The 20,706-nt window shown below is 41.0% G+C and overlaps 1 protein-coding gene across 2 annotated transcripts; it reads right to left on the minus strand.

Moving 5' to 3' along the window:
• Positions 1 to 10: 10 nt before the first annotated feature.
• Positions 11 to 19,997, minus strand: MAN1B1 (mannosidase alpha class 1B member 1). Of its 2 annotated transcripts, none has more exons than XM_061479650.1 (13): positions 19,810 to 19,997; positions 17,736 to 17,844; positions 16,639 to 16,775; positions 15,698 to 15,858; positions 13,603 to 13,712; positions 12,136 to 12,321; positions 9,787 to 9,935; positions 8,982 to 9,170; positions 7,725 to 7,915; positions 6,226 to 6,346; positions 3,619 to 3,816; positions 3,118 to 3,249; positions 11 to 2,229 (listed from the first exon to the last, which is right to left on the minus strand). In XM_061479650.1, the coding sequence occupies exons 1-13, from the start codon at positions 19,945 to 19,947 to the stop codon at positions 2,026 to 2,028; spliced, it is 2,025 nt and encodes a 674-aa protein (XP_061335634.1). In that variant the 5' UTR covers positions 19,948 to 19,997; the 3' UTR covers positions 11 to 2,025. The 2 variants fall into 2 exon arrangements, with proteins under 2 accessions (XP_061335634.1, XP_061335636.1); XM_061479652.1 differs by lacking the exon at positions 19,810 to 19,997 and adding an exon at positions 18,776 to 18,925.
• Between the last annotated feature and the right edge of the window lie 709 nt (positions 19,998 to 20,706).

A 20,706-nucleotide genomic window follows, 5' to 3' on the forward strand; every position in this document is an offset into this window, starting at 1 on the left:
TTTTTTTAAAAAATCTTCAGTTTTGAGCCTCCAGCTTTTAGCCAAAGCTCAGCTCCTCAGAAGCACAAACCTGCCCCACAAACAGAAACACTGAAGGTGTTCCTCCCATCTTTAAACAGCATTTTCCTTCTTCGCTATTCATCAAAGGAAAACAAAAGTTTTCGGAGCAAATCAGTTATGCAAACAGCGGCTACAGCTACTGGATTCCAGTGCACATGTGAGAAATTGATTTCCAGGGTTACTGGTGGCGTGTGAACTGGAGCAACATTAACATTCTGCGCACACTTGTCATGTCTTGCAAATTCCAAGGTCCCTTTGACAACAGAAAAAGGTGCATTTAAATAATCTGTAGCATTTCTCCATTTCCATAAGCCATCATTAGTACATGGAATGATAAATATTCTTTAAAAGATTTAAACAGTGGTCCCAAGGGTAACTTCTGACCCCAGCAAACAGAACTGATACGCATAAAACAAATAAAAATGCGTCTTACTTTACAAATCAAAGGTTACAAATACTACCAAATACACAGAAAAACCAACTGTTACAGTCAGATTTCATTAGCTCCTGTAGCAGCCCTAGATTTAGAGGGAACGTACCTCACCACCACAACCTGCATTCCTTACGCTTCTCCCATTAAAGTGAGCAGAAAGGACATTTTGATGACAGCAGCCTCAAAAAGAAATAAGCATGTATCTGAGACCTTATCTGTGAATGCAGGACTGTCCAAGTAGCTACAAAACCTATAGGAAAAGCAATACAGAAAGCTGATTTCCAAATTCATAGTGTAAAATCTATTTGCACATATAAAAATGAAAGATCCCAGGGCTCCCATAAGATTCTTTAGAAAAAAAGGATCTGCTTCGTCTTCAAGCAACTGAACAGATTTCACGGATTCTATTGGGACCAGGAATTGCTGTAATACACTTGGACTGTCTGCTTTGAATATTATTTATGAAAAAAACTTCTACCCAAGTACTCCCAAGGAAAAAAAAAAACAAAAAAAAACAAAAAACCTTGAGAATTTCTCCACAGTCCAAAACCGATGAATAACATGAACTCTGCTGTACACTTGTAAGCTTGTTTTTTGTCAAACACCTTACAATGCAATATCTGAACAGGAAGGGACAGAAGAAAGCTGACTTGGAATTATACCTAATGTGCTCAACAAGCTTTCCCAGTGCCCAACCTCAGAAAGCAGCTTTCAGTCAGAATACCTGAGTCTAACTGATGCAAATAATATATAAAACGCACGTGTAGTTTCACTTGTGTTTCACATTATCTCCTGCATTCCTGCAGATAAGTTAAAAAGCTGCAATAGCTCTACAAAATTATATACCACTTTGAACCAAAGCAGCAGCAAATTCTCTTCCATCATTCATTTCAACCAAAGTGCTCTATAAAACTAAGATGCTGTCCAACAGACGCTTTGCTGCTGCTTCCTCCAACGTGACGCAGCATAGCCGGGGAGGTCGGAATGAGATCAGAGTATCAGTAGCAATACTGACAGCTTTGCTTCTATCTGGAACAATGTCACAGTTCTTGGTTTATCCCACTTAGCACCTTAAACACTGTATGTTCTTATGAAGAAACAGCGCTGTAACCGAGTATTTCAGTGAATCCAGAACAAACCAGACACCTGTAGGCTTATTCCTTCTCTTCAGGAACAAGCCTGTGCTGTCAGACAACTCTCTGCATTCCCACTATTTAATGAGCATTTAGTAAGACTGACGTAAGTTGAGTTCTGGTTCACCAGAACCCCATGATTTCATGGTCCATTATTCTGTGAACCACATCATTAATACCAGGAAAACCAGCTTAGTATGGCACAGCTTGTCGATCCGAGAACCAGAGATTACATTTAAGACTGACATGACTTCTTCAAACCAGAGATGCTTTCCTAAAGGTTTTGTTTGTTTGATTTAAGCCAAAAAAGGTGCAATATAGCATCTCTCCTCAAACCCTGAATAGTAAAGTGACTTGAAGATAAAAATGCCACCACTGGAAGGTCTACTAACACCCAGTCTATGCTGGCACCCAGATAGGGAGTGGATGAGCTTCTGTGTTAAATACATATTTGTCAAGGTTGATTAAGTCTATGTCATCTGAAAACAGCAGAAACATGTATTTGAGCGTTTCCCCTAGGAAGAAGCTCTCCATCTTATCTCGTGGCTCTGGATTACTGGGATTCTGGACGTTATTAATGGAAGTATAACCACCTGTAGGAACCTGTGCACACAAAAAAAATAATAATATCAGAAATGTATATTTTGACAATCTAAATTATTTTCATTTCTTAATATCCAGATGCACTTGGAGAAGATAAGCGCTAAGAAACAGATCAGCATGTTTTTCATTCAATGTTTGTTTTTCATTCGCATGTAAAACTTCAGTTATGGAAAAAAATCTCTACATTTTAAAACAAACCAGAGGTTAAAATGAAACAAAATGTCTATTTATGCTTCATTTAAAGAGGTATCAAAAAGAACACGCCCTTGAAGCTTCTGGACAAATGTACAGGAAGTAACTAGAGAACTTCTCCATCAGAATTGGCCAAAGTACCATGCCTATTTCTTTTAAGTACAGACCATGGATATCACTGGCATCTAGGCCACACTTTTACAGCATGTAAGAGTGCTTGTATCTCCACAAGACTGTAGTCAGAATGAATACAAAAGCCCCTCTATTAAGGAATTAACACCACTTTGTGGCAAGCTTTTTTTCGGGGGGGGGGGGGAGGGGGGCAGAGTAGCAGCAATTTCAACCAAATGATTTTTCAATCCAGCCAGGTTCTCCCCAGCTTCTTAATTCTAAAAAAGATCACAGCAGAGGTTCTAACAGCTTCCAAGAGGACACAGAGACACTTTGGTAGTCTGCATGCAGCCTCTGCATTTTGCTTTTTAATCAATGTAATGCAAGTTCTACCCCTGAATGTACTAAGCAGTGTATCTCAAACAGTAAGGCATCTCATGAACTTAGTTCTTCTGAGTGTTGTTACTAATATCCCTGCAGGTTTTTAATGACTGTTTAAAGATAACAGGTTATCAAAGTTCTTGTTAGAGAGCAAGTGAGCAAACACAGTGCTGACAGAACAAGGCCATTATAAGCTGACCTTACCCGTGTGTATTTATTGAAGTTCTGCAAGATTTCCCAGCCCCAGTCTTGGTATTTCTTATCACCGGTGAATCTGTACATATAAAAAAGGCTTTCCACAGTTTCTGGTCGCAGTAAGTTGTGCCTGTCTGCAGGCTGCAAGAGGAAAGAAAAATGGCAAGAATAATTCAGACATGGAATTTCCTCAAGGGGGGCTGAACTGGATGACCTCCAGAGGTCCATTCCAACCCTAACAATTCTTTGATTCTGTGACTTATCCAGGAAGAAAAACATTGATTCCCATATCCATCTACTCCAAACAGTGTATTATGCATACCTCAGCTTCTAAATACACTACAGGGGTAATTAAAGAAAAAGGCTATGGCACATCCAGAAAGCAAGGCAGCAAAAGAACAAGCTGCTCTACATCAAAGCACATCCCCCATACCCAGGTGGGAGTTTCAGCCACAGAATAGAGACACAGAAGAACCACCAAAGTACAGTTCAGGCCAGCTATCTGTTCACCTTGATTTCCACATCTTTGTGGCCCTTTTGTGCATGAAGATTGAAGTGTACAATCTCTGGACTGAGGCCTGTCTCCACTTGAGCATACATCTGGTAACAGGTTTCTATAAGGGCTTCAGCCAACTTCATATGATCTGCAGTCAGTCCATTGTGAGCTCCCAGTGCCAAAGTACCAGGCAAAAAGCAAACTAAGTGATCCTGCAAGACAAGACAACCTTTACTGAGTAAAAAAAAATACATAACAGGTATTTGTGTGTGTCTTTTTTTTTTACCCGCTTCATTATCTTCTTCAAAACACAACTTCAGGTACCAAGAATGTGAAGGTAACTTCTTAACACTCTGATGCAATGTAGCACAAGGCAGGAAGCACTATTCCAAAGACATCAATAATTTGGAAAAAGTACAAAATTGTTTTTATGTTTCTGGACAAAAGGTCCCAAGTCAGGGTAAGGGGGAAGAGACTGTCTTTTGGTTTACCAGATGTACATATCTCATACCAACTGATGAAGCAAAATCACCTACAGGTTATTCAGTAGAGACACCTAAAGGGACATCATGAAGGACAAACTGACCTTTTGCATTTAATTTTAAACTTAGAGATAGAAGTCAGAAAATACAGCTTTGGGGAAGGGCAAGAGGTCAGCTGAAGATTTTCCTCATTCTGAAAGAGTCACCTTAGCATTAGTGTAAGAGAGACAACACCTGACATCAGTCAGATCCACTGATAAAACCAGGAAACACTGATAAGCTTTCAAGCATACCTCCATCTGAAAGCTTGCCTCCTTCTTTCAACTTTGTTATTTGGGATAATGAAAAGCTATTACCTCTCACACCTTTAGAGCATCAAAGTAGCAAGAGCATCACTGTTCCAGAGAGACTGGAATGCTACTAGCTCCCATCCCCACAGTCAGGTCTCCTAGACTCTTGTTTACAGCCAGCTGAATCTCACACATTCCAGGTACCTTGAACAAAATATCTTTGTCTCTTTGTGTATGTAATGGAATAGGGGCACCAGAGGATGACTGTGTGAAGAGCATTCCTGCTTGCTTTCCTAAGACAAAGCAGAAGCAATGAAAGGACTGAAGGGACATTTCTTGCTTAGTTTTTACTTGCCACAGCAAACTATTTGTTCAAAAGGCAAGAGAAGTATTACTCCAAGAACTGTACATTTGTAAACAACAGAAATTAACTTCATTTTTCAAGAAAGCTCAATCATCATAGTCAATTGAAGAACATGTCAGAAACCAGATAGTATAAAATGACCAAAACTCAGCTTCAGCAAAATTCAATTTGCAGTACAAGACTGACTGTCCTCTTTCAGCAGCTAATCCACCACTGATATTGGGAATGTAAGAACTGCAGATTCCTGTCACATATGGGATTTCAAACAATTCGTATCATTCAGAATGAAAGCTCAGCTCTCATCAATCAAAACCACAGTAAAACCACTCTGGTGCAAAAGGGGCACCCATATGGACCTTTAAATGCTTTGTCCAGTTCTTAAGGAAATGTGTCAGGGTGGTGAAGGTCAGCATAGCCATAGGAGACAAACATCACCAACTTTTCCAGGGTGAGATACCTGTCAAGACTTTCACCAAACCATCACTGATTGAATACCAGCACTTTGACTCAGTGGAACAGAAGCAAGTGTACTGACACATGCAGGAGCCTAAGCCAACTCTGAGAATTCAATTCTGTCACATCTTGGGATGGGGGAGCTCCCCTCTACCCAAAACCCAGGCTCCAGTCTTGCTCACAGCAGGTTTGGAGAGACCCTGTGAAACTCAGATGCAAGAAACACCAGCTGAAAACCAGAACTGAACATCTCAAAGCCACTACATTAAGAAACCAAACAGGTCACAGAATTCACTAAAGATCACTTCAGGTATTGAAAAGCTATGTGTAAGGTTACGCATACACTGGTAATACACCACTCATCTTCAAAAAAAGTCATACACAATTTTACATTTGCATGAGACCTTTAACAGAAAGGTCTTAAAATGCACTTTAAAGAGTACTGGATGCACAAATTAAGAGCAGGAAGTTAAGCTCAATCAATTCTTCCTACAGCAAACACCATACAGTTTACTGAATAATCCTACATGTAGGAAAAGAAACAAGTGTCATGGACAGAACTCTCCATAATTATCAGTAACACAATATTAAATCACTTTGTTCTTTTTTGAAGGTGAATCCGACAAGCCCAGTGTGCAAGTGTCCATGTACACTTTTTAATTATGGCAAATAAATACTACATACAATAGGCACTGCCTTAACAGTTTCAGACACTGGAATGTTATGACCAAGGCAGAAAAAAAAGAGAAAGAAAACATGACTCCAGCACCAAAATTTTCAGTCTTACAGGAACATAAATTGACTTACTAAAAGAACTCAAAAAAAAGGCCCCTGGTTTGCATGGATGACTAGTATCTACAAACTAGTTACTCAGCACTGCCATCACACTGGCTATATATGTGTCTATCTAGGGAGGAGGGAAGGGGGAAAGACAGCACAGAAGCTTTGTGTTTGCCTGTCCCCATGTTCATTTTTTTTGGTGCTGGTTTTTGTTTTCTTCTATTGTTTTTTAGATGCAGCTGTAGTTCTCACCATCTTGGCACTGAAATGGCCATGAGCAAGTTCTCCTACAAAAGTAAGCTTCTTTGGTTGCGATCTCTGAAGAAGATGCTGTTTCACTCCTTCTATGGCTCTCATATAGTCTTCCAACAGCCTGTGAATTAAAATCATTCACAGTTGGCTTACATATACGCAGTCAGAACATATTTAATCACAGATAATGTTCAGCACAATCCTTTCAGAGACTCTTATTTCAGTCTACATAACAATATTTGACCAAATGTGAAAGCTGACCTAAAAGACCCTCAAAGTCACCACCAACTGGCTATTAGGTATGACTACCATCTAGCAATATTTGGTTTATTTTTCAAGTAAACCCTAAATTTAAATACCAAAGAAAACAGACCTCCAACTATGTTTCTAGGCAATAACCAAACCTTATTTCAGGAACGCTTAGAAGTACAGTAATTGAAGTAAGAGAAAAATCTCAGCTGGTGAGGAGCTCTTGGAGGCCTCTACTTCAACACTCTGCTCTGAAGCAGATCCAATTACATCTGATTGCCTGAGGTTTATCCGAGCAATTTGTTAGTTTCTACATCCAGAAATGCAATAGTATCTCCATCCAAAGGTGGACATTGGACAATTTTGAGCAATCTTTCCCAATATTTGACTACTATCATTGTGAAATACTGTTTCACAGTATTTCATTAGAATTTCCCTTGTTTCAGGGTACTTTTATGTACAAAAAAACACCTGCTGAATAATTCCATACTGAGATTCACAAAATGCTATCATTCATGGTCCCATGGTCTCTTTACAGTGAGGTATGGCTTGGGAATTGCAGTGATCAAGTTTTCTTTGTAGAGATGCACCTGCTCAGATATAAAGAAATGCCTCAGAGAGACATGGTGTCACTGCATGAAACCCTTCAATGTGAACAAGTCCAACATAATTGGCTTAGAAGCAGACAAAAACTGCTTGGATTTTTTTATCTTGTTTCAGAGGAAACCTCCTTTTCCAATACCTCTAATTCCTCTGCTCCTTGCAAACATTTTCTTTCATTTATCCAGTGCAGATAAAAGAAATATAAGAGACCTAAAGCAAAGTTTACACAAACATCAAACTTCAGATTTCTCTTCTTCTGAAGGGAAGTTTTTCCTTATGGATTAAATCTCCCACCTCAACCATCTTTCCCTGACAGACCAAGGGGAAACATATGGCTGGTGAAATTAAGTACCATCAGTATTTCAGAAGTGTCTATTCTCTGCAAAGACTTAATTCTCCTCTATGTAACACTCCTCACATCTAATGTGAAGAAAAATTTTCTGAGAAGGAGAAGTTTTGAGACTAAGCCTAACTCTCACCAAGCTACCACAGGTTCTTCTTGCTTGCTTAGCTTGCTTTTAAAAACAAGGATATTTCCAGTTGACTGTTGGGCACATGCATTATTTTTCTTTAAGTAGCAAACTATGACAGGAAGTTTTACAGCTCACACAATTCTCACACCAATATGAGAAGCACAAAGAACTTACTCATTTTCTTTTTTCCCACCCTGAATCCACTGCTTGAGTAAATACTCATAGTAGCTGTCTGCTCTGGCTCCCAGAGTATAGACACCCAAGTGAGTGAACTGCCCGCTGTTGGTGTTTATGAACATAGGCACTAGTCCATCATTTTTCCCTGAGAGGGTGTGAACATGTTTCATCACCTCATCTACAGCTTTCTAAAAGAAAGAAAACAGAAAATATGAATTACAGGTATAAATGAGGCACAAAACTGTAGCTTGTAACTTCAGGCCAATAACAAACCTTTAACTATTCTTCCTCAAATTACCATCAGGGACCTCAAGTTCAGCTTATGCAATATATTATATACAGGATTTAAAACTTTCTGTCTCTCAAATCATGAAGTTCTGGGTACATTTAAGTACTCTGAAATAATTAAACCATTTCCTTTCCATCAAGGAAGCCCACTTGAAAGCCAGTACTATGGCAAAGGACTCTGATGTGACTTACTCATATTTGCAAAATAGAAGTCCAGCTAAAGTAACAACTACATGAAACAAACAATAGCTAAAATGTCCTTAAATAACTGCAGTCTTCAAAACTTGAGCTGTGGATAGAGTTAAAAACAATAAAACAACTTGCCCAAACAAAAGAAGAGTGGAAAATATTGTTTTCTCTGGAATTATTTTTATTTCAACTAACTTTTCATTATACTGTGACCTGCTGTCAGACCCTTACCTCGTGAGACATATTTGACTTCCTTGGATAGCAACATTACGGTTTTGTTCTTTGTATTTAGATAATGACATCAACAAATGGCTCACAGGACATCTTAAAAAAAGGAATTTTAACAGTCCCCTGCTCAGGGGAACGTATTTTCTCAAAATCTGACAACCTAATGTTAAACAAAAATGTCAATGAGAAAAAACTGGGGGGCTGCGAGAGGGAAGGATGGCATCTGCTCTCATTTTGTTGTGATCTGAGTTTGCTGTTTGTTTTGTTGTTGTTTCGGGTTTTGTTGGTGGTTGGTTGGTTGGTGTTTTGGGTTTTTTTTGTAAATCAAAATCTGTTTCTGAGGAAAAAAAAATATTCACCTCCACTACTCCTTTTTTTATATTTAAGACGGTAATTGGAAATTCACTGATTCTTTTCCTTCCCTCATCTAGTGTTTCACAACTCATTTATCGCTTAGAGACTAGAGAGACCATGTGTATTGATGGAGAGTCAGCGGTGGAGTTGTAGAGAGGTGGAAAAAGAGAAAAACACCAACTGATTCTTCCATACCTGGAATTTCTGATCGCCAGTGAGACGAGAGAGCTCCCTAAACTCCAGCTGAATACTGGTCACCTCTGCCACAGTGCTGTCAGATGTCCAGCGAGGCGGATGTGCAGTGCCCCGGCCAATGTTGACATCAGAATATGGTATCTTGGAGGGGGTCTTGAATGCTGGCATAAGCCTGTTTCCAATGTCTTTCTAAAGAAAACAAAAAAAAAAGGACAAAACAACAAACAAATACACACACACACCTTTAGATTTGCTTTCACCAAGAAGAGCAAAAAAGAGAGAACAGCAGCTTAGTTTTATATGGTACAAGAAAGCCAAGAATTAAAAAAGGTTATGGATTTCCTCATAATAATGACTACAGACTTTCTACCTTGTTTCTATCATGCCTCAGATGAGTCTGCAATCCCTATGCAATGTGATGTAATTTTGAAGTCACTGACTTCACCTAGGGAATCTAAAGAGGTGACTGATGCTCTTAAGACACGTAGAAAAGGTGACAAATGACGACTATTATTCTTTGCCATTTATTTCTTTTTATGTTTTATGAACTTTATTATGCTCAGCTCTTCATCAACAGAAGAACAGACATATAAGAATACCTGATACAGCACAGATCTGAAGTTATCCAGAGAGCAAAAAGAAGCACAGGCTTAAAAGAATAATGGTAAATCCCTTCCCCACCACTTTAAGTATGAAACTGTCAAAAAAGAGCAACATTCAGCTTTTTGATGAATACTCCCTCAACTTTGTCCAATGTAGAATACATAATCCAGTTGTTAAACTAGTTGTAAAACTAGTCACTCACAGCTTTTTCCAGGAAGAGGCTATCTCCAGAGAGATGGTAGGTGCTCAGCAAGCCCCCCAGGATACGAATGGTGCTCTCAAAAAGGTTCACATCCACATTTTTATCAAATACTAAATTGTTTGCTACCCATTTTCTTGCTTCTTCAAACTCTGTAAAGTATAAAAGTAGTTCAGTTATGAACCTCTGGCATGTTCCAGAAACTAGACTAGAGGTACTAGTACTCCATATATCCATGACAGTTACTTATATCTATCTAGAGTGATCGTAATTTTAGATGGAAAACTAAAATGAAGAGCACATGCTGGGAGGAGTTTGACTATCACTGGCTTAATTCTTACTCAGTATACATGACAGATGCAAAGACAGAAATACCTAGGAAAATAAAGAGTTCCTAGTAGTCTAAAAAAAGAAGAAATTGAGGAATTCTTTATTAAAATAGTCCAGAAATTGACATTGTCTAAGTCTGTCCATTTGACTTGTCAAGAGAATTCGTTATGCTTCCACAACAGCCTTATGAACTTTTTAATTAAATCTTTTTAAACAAAAGCTGTTACCTACCAAGGTAACAGGTAACATTTTCACTTAAGAGCCCTTACTGCCTTTAGTCTAGCCATGTTCTGGGGAGCCTGCCTCCTGCTTCAGCACTTAACCCCTACAATCCCAACAGTCTGCAAGTTTTTCTGCAGAAACAGAAAGAGTTGTTTACCATGCTATGAATTCAAAAAGGAATGTAAAAAAGACAAAACAACCCATTTTAGACTCAACAGTCAGTTTAGCAGCAGCACCACTCAGTGATTATTGCACTGGGACTAACTCCATGGTGCAGATGAGTTGGCTCACGCCTCGTAACTGTGAAGACTAAGCTATCTCAAACTCTCACACCTTCCAGGAACTCCTACTTGTGAGCAGCTGCAGAATAATCACCAGCTTCCCAGAAATGGAAAGCATTCCACAGGAGCTTAACTCTAAAGCAAAAAGATGCCTCTGTGTTCCCACGACAAAAAAAATGTCTTGGTGGTTGGGTAAATACTGGATGTTGGTCCACTGAGAACCACAGCACAAACTCCAGTGTCAGATGCCAGCACTATCCTCTTTCACACAAGCATCAACATTTACCAGCTTATAAGAAAGATTAACTTTCATTTATATTGTTATTTATATTTAACTTTCATTTATATTTTGTTATTCAGAAGAAACCCAGGAGATCTCTAAGCCAATCAGAAGAATAACTGCTATAAAATATGAAGAAGCCTTCACCAAGAACTCATTTTGAACACAGCTAAATTACTAATAATTTATTTTAAAAACTCTATGCAGTTAATCATTAGCTTTTTATGAGGAAAAACAAATAGCAGCACACTGTCAGTGTGGTGAAACTTTAAGACAGGCTGCTCAGGACTACAGCTGCAGACACATAATATGGAGTTTTCATTTAATTTAATGTTTTACACAAACTTCAAAGTTAGGAGAGACAGAACCATGAAAATTTTGTCTTATTATTGCCCCCTTGTGAGCAGCTCTGTTCTTCCTATCCTGACACAAGAAACTGCATGATCAATACAAGCTGACAGAGGTGGCCATCTACCAAGGTTAAATAATGCACTTCCAGAAATTTTTTAATTACCACTAAAAAAAAAACCAAACCCTGCACCACATTAAAACAACAGACCAAAGAAAAAAAAACAACCAACCAACAACAAAAAACCCCTCTGAACTACCGATTAAGCAACTTTTTTTGCAAAAGAATTGCAGCACCTTTTACTAAGTTTTTAAAATAGGCTTGAAAGTCTTCTAACATAATCACTTCCAGAATAAGCGTGAAAAAAACACAGAGAGCAGAACAGTTCTGGAAGGAGGTACTGAACCCTTCTCCATCCTTTGGTTCCTTACAGAAACAACTTTCTTAAATCCAGGCATGAAATACTGATATTAGGTGTGATAAAACACAACCTAGGAGCTTACAGAGCTACTCAAGACTGAAGGGCACAAGGACAGCACTAGAGTCTTAGTAGAGAAGCAAAAAATCATGAGGCTTATTAAAATGTTCCTCAGTTTCTAGCAGATATATCCACTGTTAAAATGCAACAGTGAAATATTTTCTTTTCTGGCTCAAAATGCTATTCCAAGAAAAATGGTGTCCTATAATATAGTTGTTGGGGGGAGGGAATTTAGTTTCATACTTACTGTTTTTCTACATATGTGTGGGGGTATTTACCCTCACAGGAAAACTAAATTCATTGGCCACACATAATAAATGTTACCCTCAGAACTCGGAACTGTACTACCTAAACAGAAAATATGGAATTCTTTTAGAGGGGAAAATATGGAGGAGGAAAAAAAAATTGTTACCTTCTTTTAAGCCTAAAATCCACATGGTATCCAAGGCATCTATTAAGGTAAGCCCAAGTCCAAACCACTCGTTGTAGGACTTGGACAAAGGCTTCAGCTCGTCATGGCCCCAGGCAAATTCCTTATATCCTTTCCATGCATGGCGGAATGCTTCTATCACAGCAATCTGACGGTCGTTTATGGGCACTGCAAAAGGAAAATGGCAGCTTGCTCAAGACTTCTGCAGGGGAGTTATGCAGCTATACTGGACACCATTTTGCTGCATTCTATCCAAAATAAACTTTCTTTCAAATTCAATGATCAGTGTAATGGAAAAGCTATCCTCATGTTATTCTTTCCAGTACAGCCTTTCTTCTGTGGAATAATCAGTCAGTGTTTCTGGTCAGCAATTCAGCCAGCTGGAAACTGAGATCCTTCCCTGGCCAAAAAAAAGTCACTTTTACAAATAAAACATTAAAATAATCACAGAGTTGTTAGATGAGTGTCATTAAAGCTCAAAGACTTGAAAGTCAGGAAATACTGGAATTAAGATTGCTTAAATCACCTGTAATTCAGCTGCTAAATACATATGCTTAACAAAACAATCCTCAGCTAATTTACCACCTAGCAGTTTTGTTTCAGCTTCTCTTATTCATTGCCTTCTGCTAAATTTAAAATCACTTACACAAAATGATTTCTCTTATATTTTTCATTAAATGCAAAAAAGGAGGAAAATTTACATTTTCCATCTTGGGTAAAGCCATGTCTTTTTTCCATGGTTCCACTGAAATTTTTGCTTGCAACATGCCATGAAGTTGAGCTCATCTTAAACATCCACCATGAAAAACTTCAAGCCCACTAGCTGAAATTTTCAAAAACGAGAAATAAAGTTTGTCTAGAGTGGGAAACACCAAGCAGCATGACTAATCCCTTACATCTTCTGCTAGCAAGAGTCAAATATATAACAGGCTGTACTTATCATATCAGAACTTCCCTGCCTGAACCCAGAAAACAGAACAACAGGCTCTTTACTTCACAGGACAGCAACTACAAAACCAGCTTCTACAGCCTTCTGTTGAGCACTAAAAATAGTTATAGTTTGATTCAGGGAGGAAGTCACTTTCCCTGTATTTGAAGAACAAAAGGAAACCGCTGCTGAAAAAGCAAGCTGTCCCCTTCAGGCTCTCTCTCTTCAGAATATCTTTCCCTGGGTAAAAGATGGGAATGTCTGCCTCCTCCCAGAGGCTATGTTTCAAAGATTTGTCACTAAAATTATTTTCAAATTCTGAAGGTGAGTGAGAGTGAAGAGTGTCATGGTGGAATAAGGACACTGAAAGGCTTGGCTGTTTGAGGTAAATCACCTCTCCTACACTTTTTGTTTCCTTTAATTAAAATAAATAAATACAGCAGATTTGTGTGGGGAGGAATTACACAACTTCAACCATGAAAGTGAACAGATATAAAGGTATAATTAACTGTACTGTTTACCTGGTTCCTTCTGGTCTTCAGCTTCCACAGATGAAGGTTTCTCCGATTCCTTTTTTTTACTAGAAGGAGGTTCAGTGCTTTGGTCAGGTTCTATCACTGCTCCTCTCCAGCTGCAAATCCAAGAGATTGTAATTAAGACTTAACCTGACCCCAGAAAAGTCATGCAAATGAATGGGACTTATTTCTGCATTTCCTTTTTCTCACAATACTTTGATAAAACAGGAGCTGGATTTTGTATCAAAAATCAAAATAACTATGTTGTCCACTAGATAATTTTTCAGTTCAGAGAAAGAAATTTGCACCAGAGAAATTTTACTGGATTAAGAAATCTTACAAGTTCTTGGGATTTCATTAAATATCTTGGCAATGGAACTTAATAAAGTACTTCTAAAAAAGAATTAAAACACTTGAGAATGGTGTATTAAAAGCACAAACACTAAATGGTACCACACAAATGATCATAATCAAAAAATCATGAATATGCACAAAGGACAAGCCACTTAAAGCACCTGCTTTACTACCAAGGGGTTCACAGCTTTCCCTACCACCACAGATGAGTGTATCAGTTCTTACAGGGTTATATTAAGAATCTCCTGAAGGAAATGTCTTTCAGAACTGACTTCAAGCCAAGTCAAATTCATATCAAGTTGAAATGATCTCAACCTTGCTGTTTAATATACAGGTGTGTTGCCTTTGAGTTCATAATACGCCTCCTAAGGGACCCAGGCTTATAGGACCTCTGAAGTTTGTTGCTTACAGTCAGCACACCTTATGACTTACATAAATCATATCATTTCTCACTTTCATCCTTTAAATTTGTAACTAGTCTTCATTATGCTTTCATTGCTCTCCTAAGTTTTCCTGTTGCCTGCCATTTAACTCTATGAGCTTAGTTTATAAGCTTCTGCTTATGCTATAGGAATAAAACAAAGTCATTCTGGGAGGTTTCAGGTACCAGCAGCCAAAATGCTGATGTAAGCATGGTTCTAATGCTATGATCAGCTCAGCTGTGCCAGTCCTGAAAAGGACACAAATATAATAAAAAAACAAGCCTAGTGTTCCAAATCTTAAGAAATTCTGCTGAACATGTAATAATCTTTTCTATATCCAAGATACAGCCCTTCAGTTATTCCCAAATCAAAAGATTTAGATCAATAATATCTTGGGGAATAATTTTGTATAAATATAATATGGCATCATAGACCCTCTGTAAAAGATATTACTGTATATGCATAAGAGGTCTTTGAACTTAATATTTTGTAAAAAAGGAGTAAGCCTGCATGTACAGCTACATGCATATAACTACATACACATGTACAGCTTCTGCCAGTTGAACTTCGGCTTAAGTCCAACTGTTTAGTGGCATCATACCCGTAAGTAGCACTGACACTGGTGTAGTTGTCCAAGTCTGGCCCAGGACACAGACACCTGTGAGTATGAATGGACTGATAATGGTTCATTAATATTTACAACAAAACAAATGGCAGAAACCTACAGTCACTGAGAATTCTCCTAAGCATTAGGAGTATCCAAGTGTATTAGAAATACAGTCTTGTAGAGCTCCAAATCTTCTGCACCTCTGTGGTTCAAACAGTAAAACCAGAAAAGCTGCCTGTTCACCAAAATTACATATATCGGCCTAGCAGTATCAACAGCTGTCAGGCCAGACCTGAGAACAAATATATCATAGAATCACTGACTCACAGACTGGTTTGGGTAGGAAGGGACATTAAAGGTCATCCAGTTCCAACCCCCTGCCACAGGCAGGGACACCTTTCAGTAGAGCAGCTTGCTCCAAGCCCTGGTCTTGAACACTGCCAGGGATGGGGCAGCCACAGCTTCTCTGGGCAGCCTGTGCCAGCACCTCAGCACCCTCACAGGGAAGAACTTCTTACTGAGATCTTATCACAGTCTCCCCTCCCTCAGTCTAAAGCTATTCCCACTTGTCCTGTCACTACCCTTGTAAAAAGTCCCTCTCCAGGAAAGAAATCAACTCCAGGCAATAAAAAGCTCCTACAATTTTCAGTCCAATAGCCAATGGATCTGGGTGACGGTGAGGAGGGAGAACACTGTAGCCTGCTGGAAACATTTTTACCTGATAACAGATTTCTCTGTTTTCTCTTCTTTATCAGCCTGAACCAGCTCTTCTACAATCCTGCTGCTGCCGCGTCGGGTATTCAGCCTTACATCCTTCCGTGCTTGCTTGATCTGGAGATTGGAAGGACCACGCCGAACATGGGGAGGTTTTGGTGGCTTCTGACAAAATGAAGAAAAAAAATATTTTGCTTGTTACGTTACAGAGATGGTGAAATTTCAAACCACAAATCAACAGCATTCCAGTGTTAAACATAACTTCAGCTAAATCTGATTTTGATATAGTATCAGCATGCAAGTTCTGCCCTGAACGGAAGGTATATTAAAAACCTTGGGGTTTTGTTCTAAACTTGTGGTAAAATTATACAGTTAAGCTTACACTGATAATTTACTTTTAAACTACCTCTACTGCTATGCTCTACATTAACCATGAGTCCTCTACTCCACTAATCCACAGTTAGTTCATGTTTACTTTCCATCGCACCCTCCACAAATGTAACCCTCCAAAACCTCTAACATCTGTTCTATTTGTTGCTATTTTTCAGGCTACCAGAAAAGCTGTTCTAGTTCAGTGTGACACTATATCCTATGTCTCATATTCAGGCACAACTCTGTTTAGGCTCCTCACTGACATCCAAGTCCAAACAAATTAATCATAGCAGGAAAGAAAAGCCTCAAGTAAGAGGTCACTGTGACCTGAAGTCCTGGCTCTCCTACACATATCAGTGATTGAGAATAGTATACTGAACACTTAAATAAAAAAAGGTAAAGCCAAGAAATATTATACCAAAGGCCTTCCTGACTGGAGAGCATTACACTCAGAGCAGACTTTTATTGTAAGTTGTAACTCCCTTCTCCTCAACAGCTGTTGGAACCAAGCACTATTTACAGCTTTCACAAACTCTTTGGCAGCTGTATAAAACTGATTTCTTATCATAGTACCTGTGGTGAAAGCTCTGGGTAGTCTCCAAGGCTGGCATCTGCTTTCTGGGGTGCTGGTAGAACAGCTGGATTTGCCAGCTTTAATCCAGGAATTTCTGGTTCTGAATTCTGATCATCTGACGATTTGCTTGTTATACCTAAACACACAAAACTGCTCAGCACAAGGAATCAACAGTTTAGGCTCTGGCCAGAAATTCACAACAGCTTTCTGCATTCACATACTACATGCACATCCAAAAAGTCTTTCCATTCACAAAACACTGAATGACACACACTAATTGTTAGATACAAAGTGTCTGCTAGTATTAACACTCTCCCTAATATACAAGGGGGATGCTAAAAGGCACATGCTTTTTATTAACTACTGTTGGTTTAGCTTCTCAATACAGGCAGTAAGAGAGTATCAAAGGTAAATGTGCCTTCGTATTCTAGAAAAGCTTGGAATTTCTAATCTGATGTACAGTCAAAGCCAAGAGAGGATTATCTTGGGCCTACAAAGATGTTGGGGAGGGACTCTTCATTAGGGATTGTAGTGATCAGACAAGGGGTAATGAGTTCAAACTTAAACAGGGAAGTTTAGGTTAGATATAAGGAAGAAGTCTTTACTGTAAGGGTGGTGAGGCACTGGAATGGACTGCCCAAGGAAGCTGTGAATGCTCCATCCCTGGCAGTGTTCTAGGACAGGTTCGACAGAGCCTTGGGCGACATGGTGAGGTGTCCCTGCCCATGGCAGGGGGGTTAAAACTAGATGATCTTACGGTCCTTTCCAACCCAAACCATTCTCTGATTCTATGACCTTATTCTACTGTTTAGATTTGGGTTACCAATATCTACACACAAACATAAAAAAAACCACCCTCATCCTCCAAATCTTCACCAACTAAAACAAGACATTACTCTAGTCAAGATAAACCATGAAAGGGCAGATGAAGAGTATTTCTGATTAAGTAGAAACCAGTCATCCAAACATAAAATCCTGCACTTTAATTGATACATCCAGTCACTGTCAATAAAAATAAAAACTAGTGATAAGAACGACAACAATCTTTTAACTAGAGCATGGCATTCTGTAATTCCAAGCTATACAGGACACCTACTTTTCCATGGTTCCCCCATGCTTGTGTATGAAATGACACCACAGATTGCCAAGAAGGCAAACAGGAAGAGGATTACGCTCCGCTGCAGTCGAGACAGCTGCTTCCATTTCTTTAGGAGAGAAAATAAGTAAGAGGAAGAATACTTAATATGGCATAAAGATCCTACTCAGTCAAAAATAAACACAAAACTGAGTAGGTTTAATTTTACCCTCTACTTCCAACTGCAGACATCCACTGCTTATTTTCTTCAATGATAAGAGAAAACAAAAATATAACATGCTAGCATACAGCACAGCAGGCTCAGAGAAACATCAGAGCCACTTGCTGCAAGAACTTCAGAGACTGCCAAACATTGAGACTTCCAGAGAGCATCACCCAGTGTGCTGAGTTCCACCGCAACCTCCACTGCTTGACCTGCGCATTTGCCCAGGTGTCAGGGGAAACAAGCCAAAAGCCTCTTTCCTCCCTCTGGCTGCAGAACACACATGCAAAATAAGAAACAGGAGAAAGTGGTACAAAACCTAAAAACATTACTGCAGCAAAGAAGAAAGACTCACAACAGGCTAAGTACCAGTCGCAGGACAAGAAGAGCCCGGCCTCCTGCCTCTGACAGACACAAACGGAACTGTCAAAGGCGCAACACGAAAATGAAATAAACCAACAGAAAAACTAACAAGACAAAACCACAATGTTTTCAAGCTTAGTCCTGGGCAAAAATGTGTTTTCAAACCGAAGTACATACAACAAAATCACTAAAAGTCAGACAGCAAATGCTACATTAGCCTAATAGAAAAGTTTCCTCCACTTAGAGAGCAGTCGGAATTAATGTTTAACTGCTAAATTACCATTTTGTTAGTTTTCTAACAGTCTTGTCAATATTCCCCAGAGAAGCATTTTGCCTGTAATTACTGGTTCTGGCATAAAGAGAGTGTGATTCAGTCCAACACTACACTTGGGAACAACCTGCAGTTCCCTACAAACTACTCTACACCCCACAGCACTTCCCATAGTCCTCAGTGAAGAACTGTCCATGTACTCACATTGCCAAGCCCCACAGCCCACATTTCCTGATGTCCTCCCACAGTGCCAGCAGTACAGTAACCCTGTAAAAGCTGCCCTATGCACCCATCAGCAAGATGCTGATCCCACTCCTGCACCTTCATCTCCACCTGCATGGCAAATCATACCAGTTGCAGAAGGATGCTTGAAACCCAGCAGCCCTACTTCTTCAGGGCAGGATATGAAAAGAGGCATTGACTGTGGTGTCTTGGGGTGGGTAGGAATGAGGCAAAAATACATGAGGGTATTTATTCACTTTTTTTGCCAACAAGGAATAAGGATAAAAGGAAGGGTTATCTTGTCCTTTTGACTCACATTTTCCCACCCAGCCTCTTCAGCCCAAGACTGTGGTAAAGCTGCCTGCCCAACTCTCACCCCCAAGTGGCAAGAAGGTCACTTCCATACAGCTTTGCTGAAGCTTTGCTATCTCCTCACACTCAAGTCTTCCCACATTAAACAGAACCATCCCCTTTATCCACCCAGGGAAGAGGACAGGGCCTCAAGCCCTAAAACAGGGAGCAAGGGCACCAAGACGACATCTCCCCACTCCGCCCGTGGCCGGAGAGCACAGTGTTGCCTCCCAAATGCCCACTAACAGACGGCAGGCTTCCCCTCAAACACACACCGCGTCCCCCTGCCAGCTCTCTTGCAAAAACTTAAGCTGTGACTTCGAGCACCCTCACTCAACCTGTGCCCCACAAACCCCAGCCAGGCAGGGAGCTGCCACCCACCACTACCGAGAGCAGGGCACTCGCCACGGACCGGCTCTCCCCAAAGACCAGGGCACCCCCCTGGCCCCATACCCAACTCGGAACGGGGAGGGCGGGGCCAAGCCAGGACCCTCCACACACAGCCCAGCGGCAGGGACACTCCCGACCTTGCGCTCCCCCAGCCCAACACGGCTTCCCCACTGCTCCCCCCTGCATCCAGCCGGGGCTACCCAGCACCACCCTGCGGCCCTCCACCCGCGCCAGGCCGGGCCCCCCTCACGGCGCGGCGCGGGTCCCGCCCTCACCCGCCAGCAGGAGCGCCGCCTCCAGGCCTTGCTGTTATTGTAGCCGCCGGGCCCCACCGCCGCCTCCTCCGGGCTGAGGGTGACGGAAATGAAGTCCCGGCGAGGCGGAGAGGCGGCGGCGGCAGCAGCCGAGTACATGGCGGCGCCTCAGGGCCCGCAGCCTGCCCGCCCACCGCCCCGCGCGCCAGCCGCCATCACCGCGCCTCCTCCCGGCCGCTTCCGGGCGCCGCTCTAGGCCGGGAGCACTTCCGGGATCCTATGGCAGCGGCCGCCGTGGGGAAGGGGAAGCGGGAGTTGGGCTGGTGGCAGTTCCGAGCGGAGCCACCGGGTACGCTGGCACGGGCACCGCTTTCGGGCGGAGGGCAGGTGCTGCTTGGGGCTGAACATCTCTTGCTCTTTCCGCTCGCTGTCCCTCACTTCACTTGTCTCACTGTGAGGGCCCTGCCCAGCGAGCCTTCAGCTGCCTGGGCAGGAAATGGGATGTAAGGAGAGGCGGGGAGCCCCTCGCTTTTCCTCTGTTGTGAGACTATAATGTAGAGACCAGTCACAGAAATACTGGCATGAAAGAAAAATAAATGGAAATATGCATGTGGAAGGTCTTCAGGGAAAACAACTTGACCAGAGAAGGGCCTTCACACTCAAATAACAGAATCCCAGAACCGTTAGGGTTGAAGGGACCTCTGGAGATCAGCCAGTGCAACCTCCTGCCAGGGCAGGGCCACCCAGGGCAGGTCACACAGGAACGTGTCCATGATGGGTTTGGGATGTCTCCAGAGAGAGAGACTCCAAAACCCCTCTGGGCAGCCTGTGCCAGGGCTCTGCCACCCTCAAAGGAGAGTTCTTCCTCATGTTGAGGTGACACATGTTGTGTGTTAGTTTATGGCCATTGCTCCTCAT

Source organism: Pezoporus flaviventris, unplaced genomic scaffold, assembly GCF_033815535.1.
Source record: "Pezoporus flaviventris isolate CSIRO_AGI_PZ_B2104156 unplaced genomic scaffold, CSIRO_AGI_Pfla_v1 ptg000154l, whole genome shotgun sequence".
NCBI lineage: Eukaryota > Metazoa > Chordata > Aves > Psittaciformes > Psittacidae > Pezoporus > Pezoporus flaviventris.

Coding starts and splice junctions, on each gene's coding strand:
- MAN1B1 (XM_061479650.1), bottom strand. CDS start 19,947: ATGTACTCGGCTGCTGCCGCCGCCGCCTCTCCGCCTCGCCGGGACTTC. Junction 12,322..13,602: donor TGAAGACCAGAAGGAACCAG/GTAAACAGTACA, acceptor TTCCTTTTGCAG/TGCCCATAAACGACCGTCAG. Junction 9,171..9,786: donor GCCTCTTCCTGGAAAAAGCT/GTGAGTGACTAG, acceptor TGTTTTCTTTAG/AAAGACATTGGAAACAGGCT.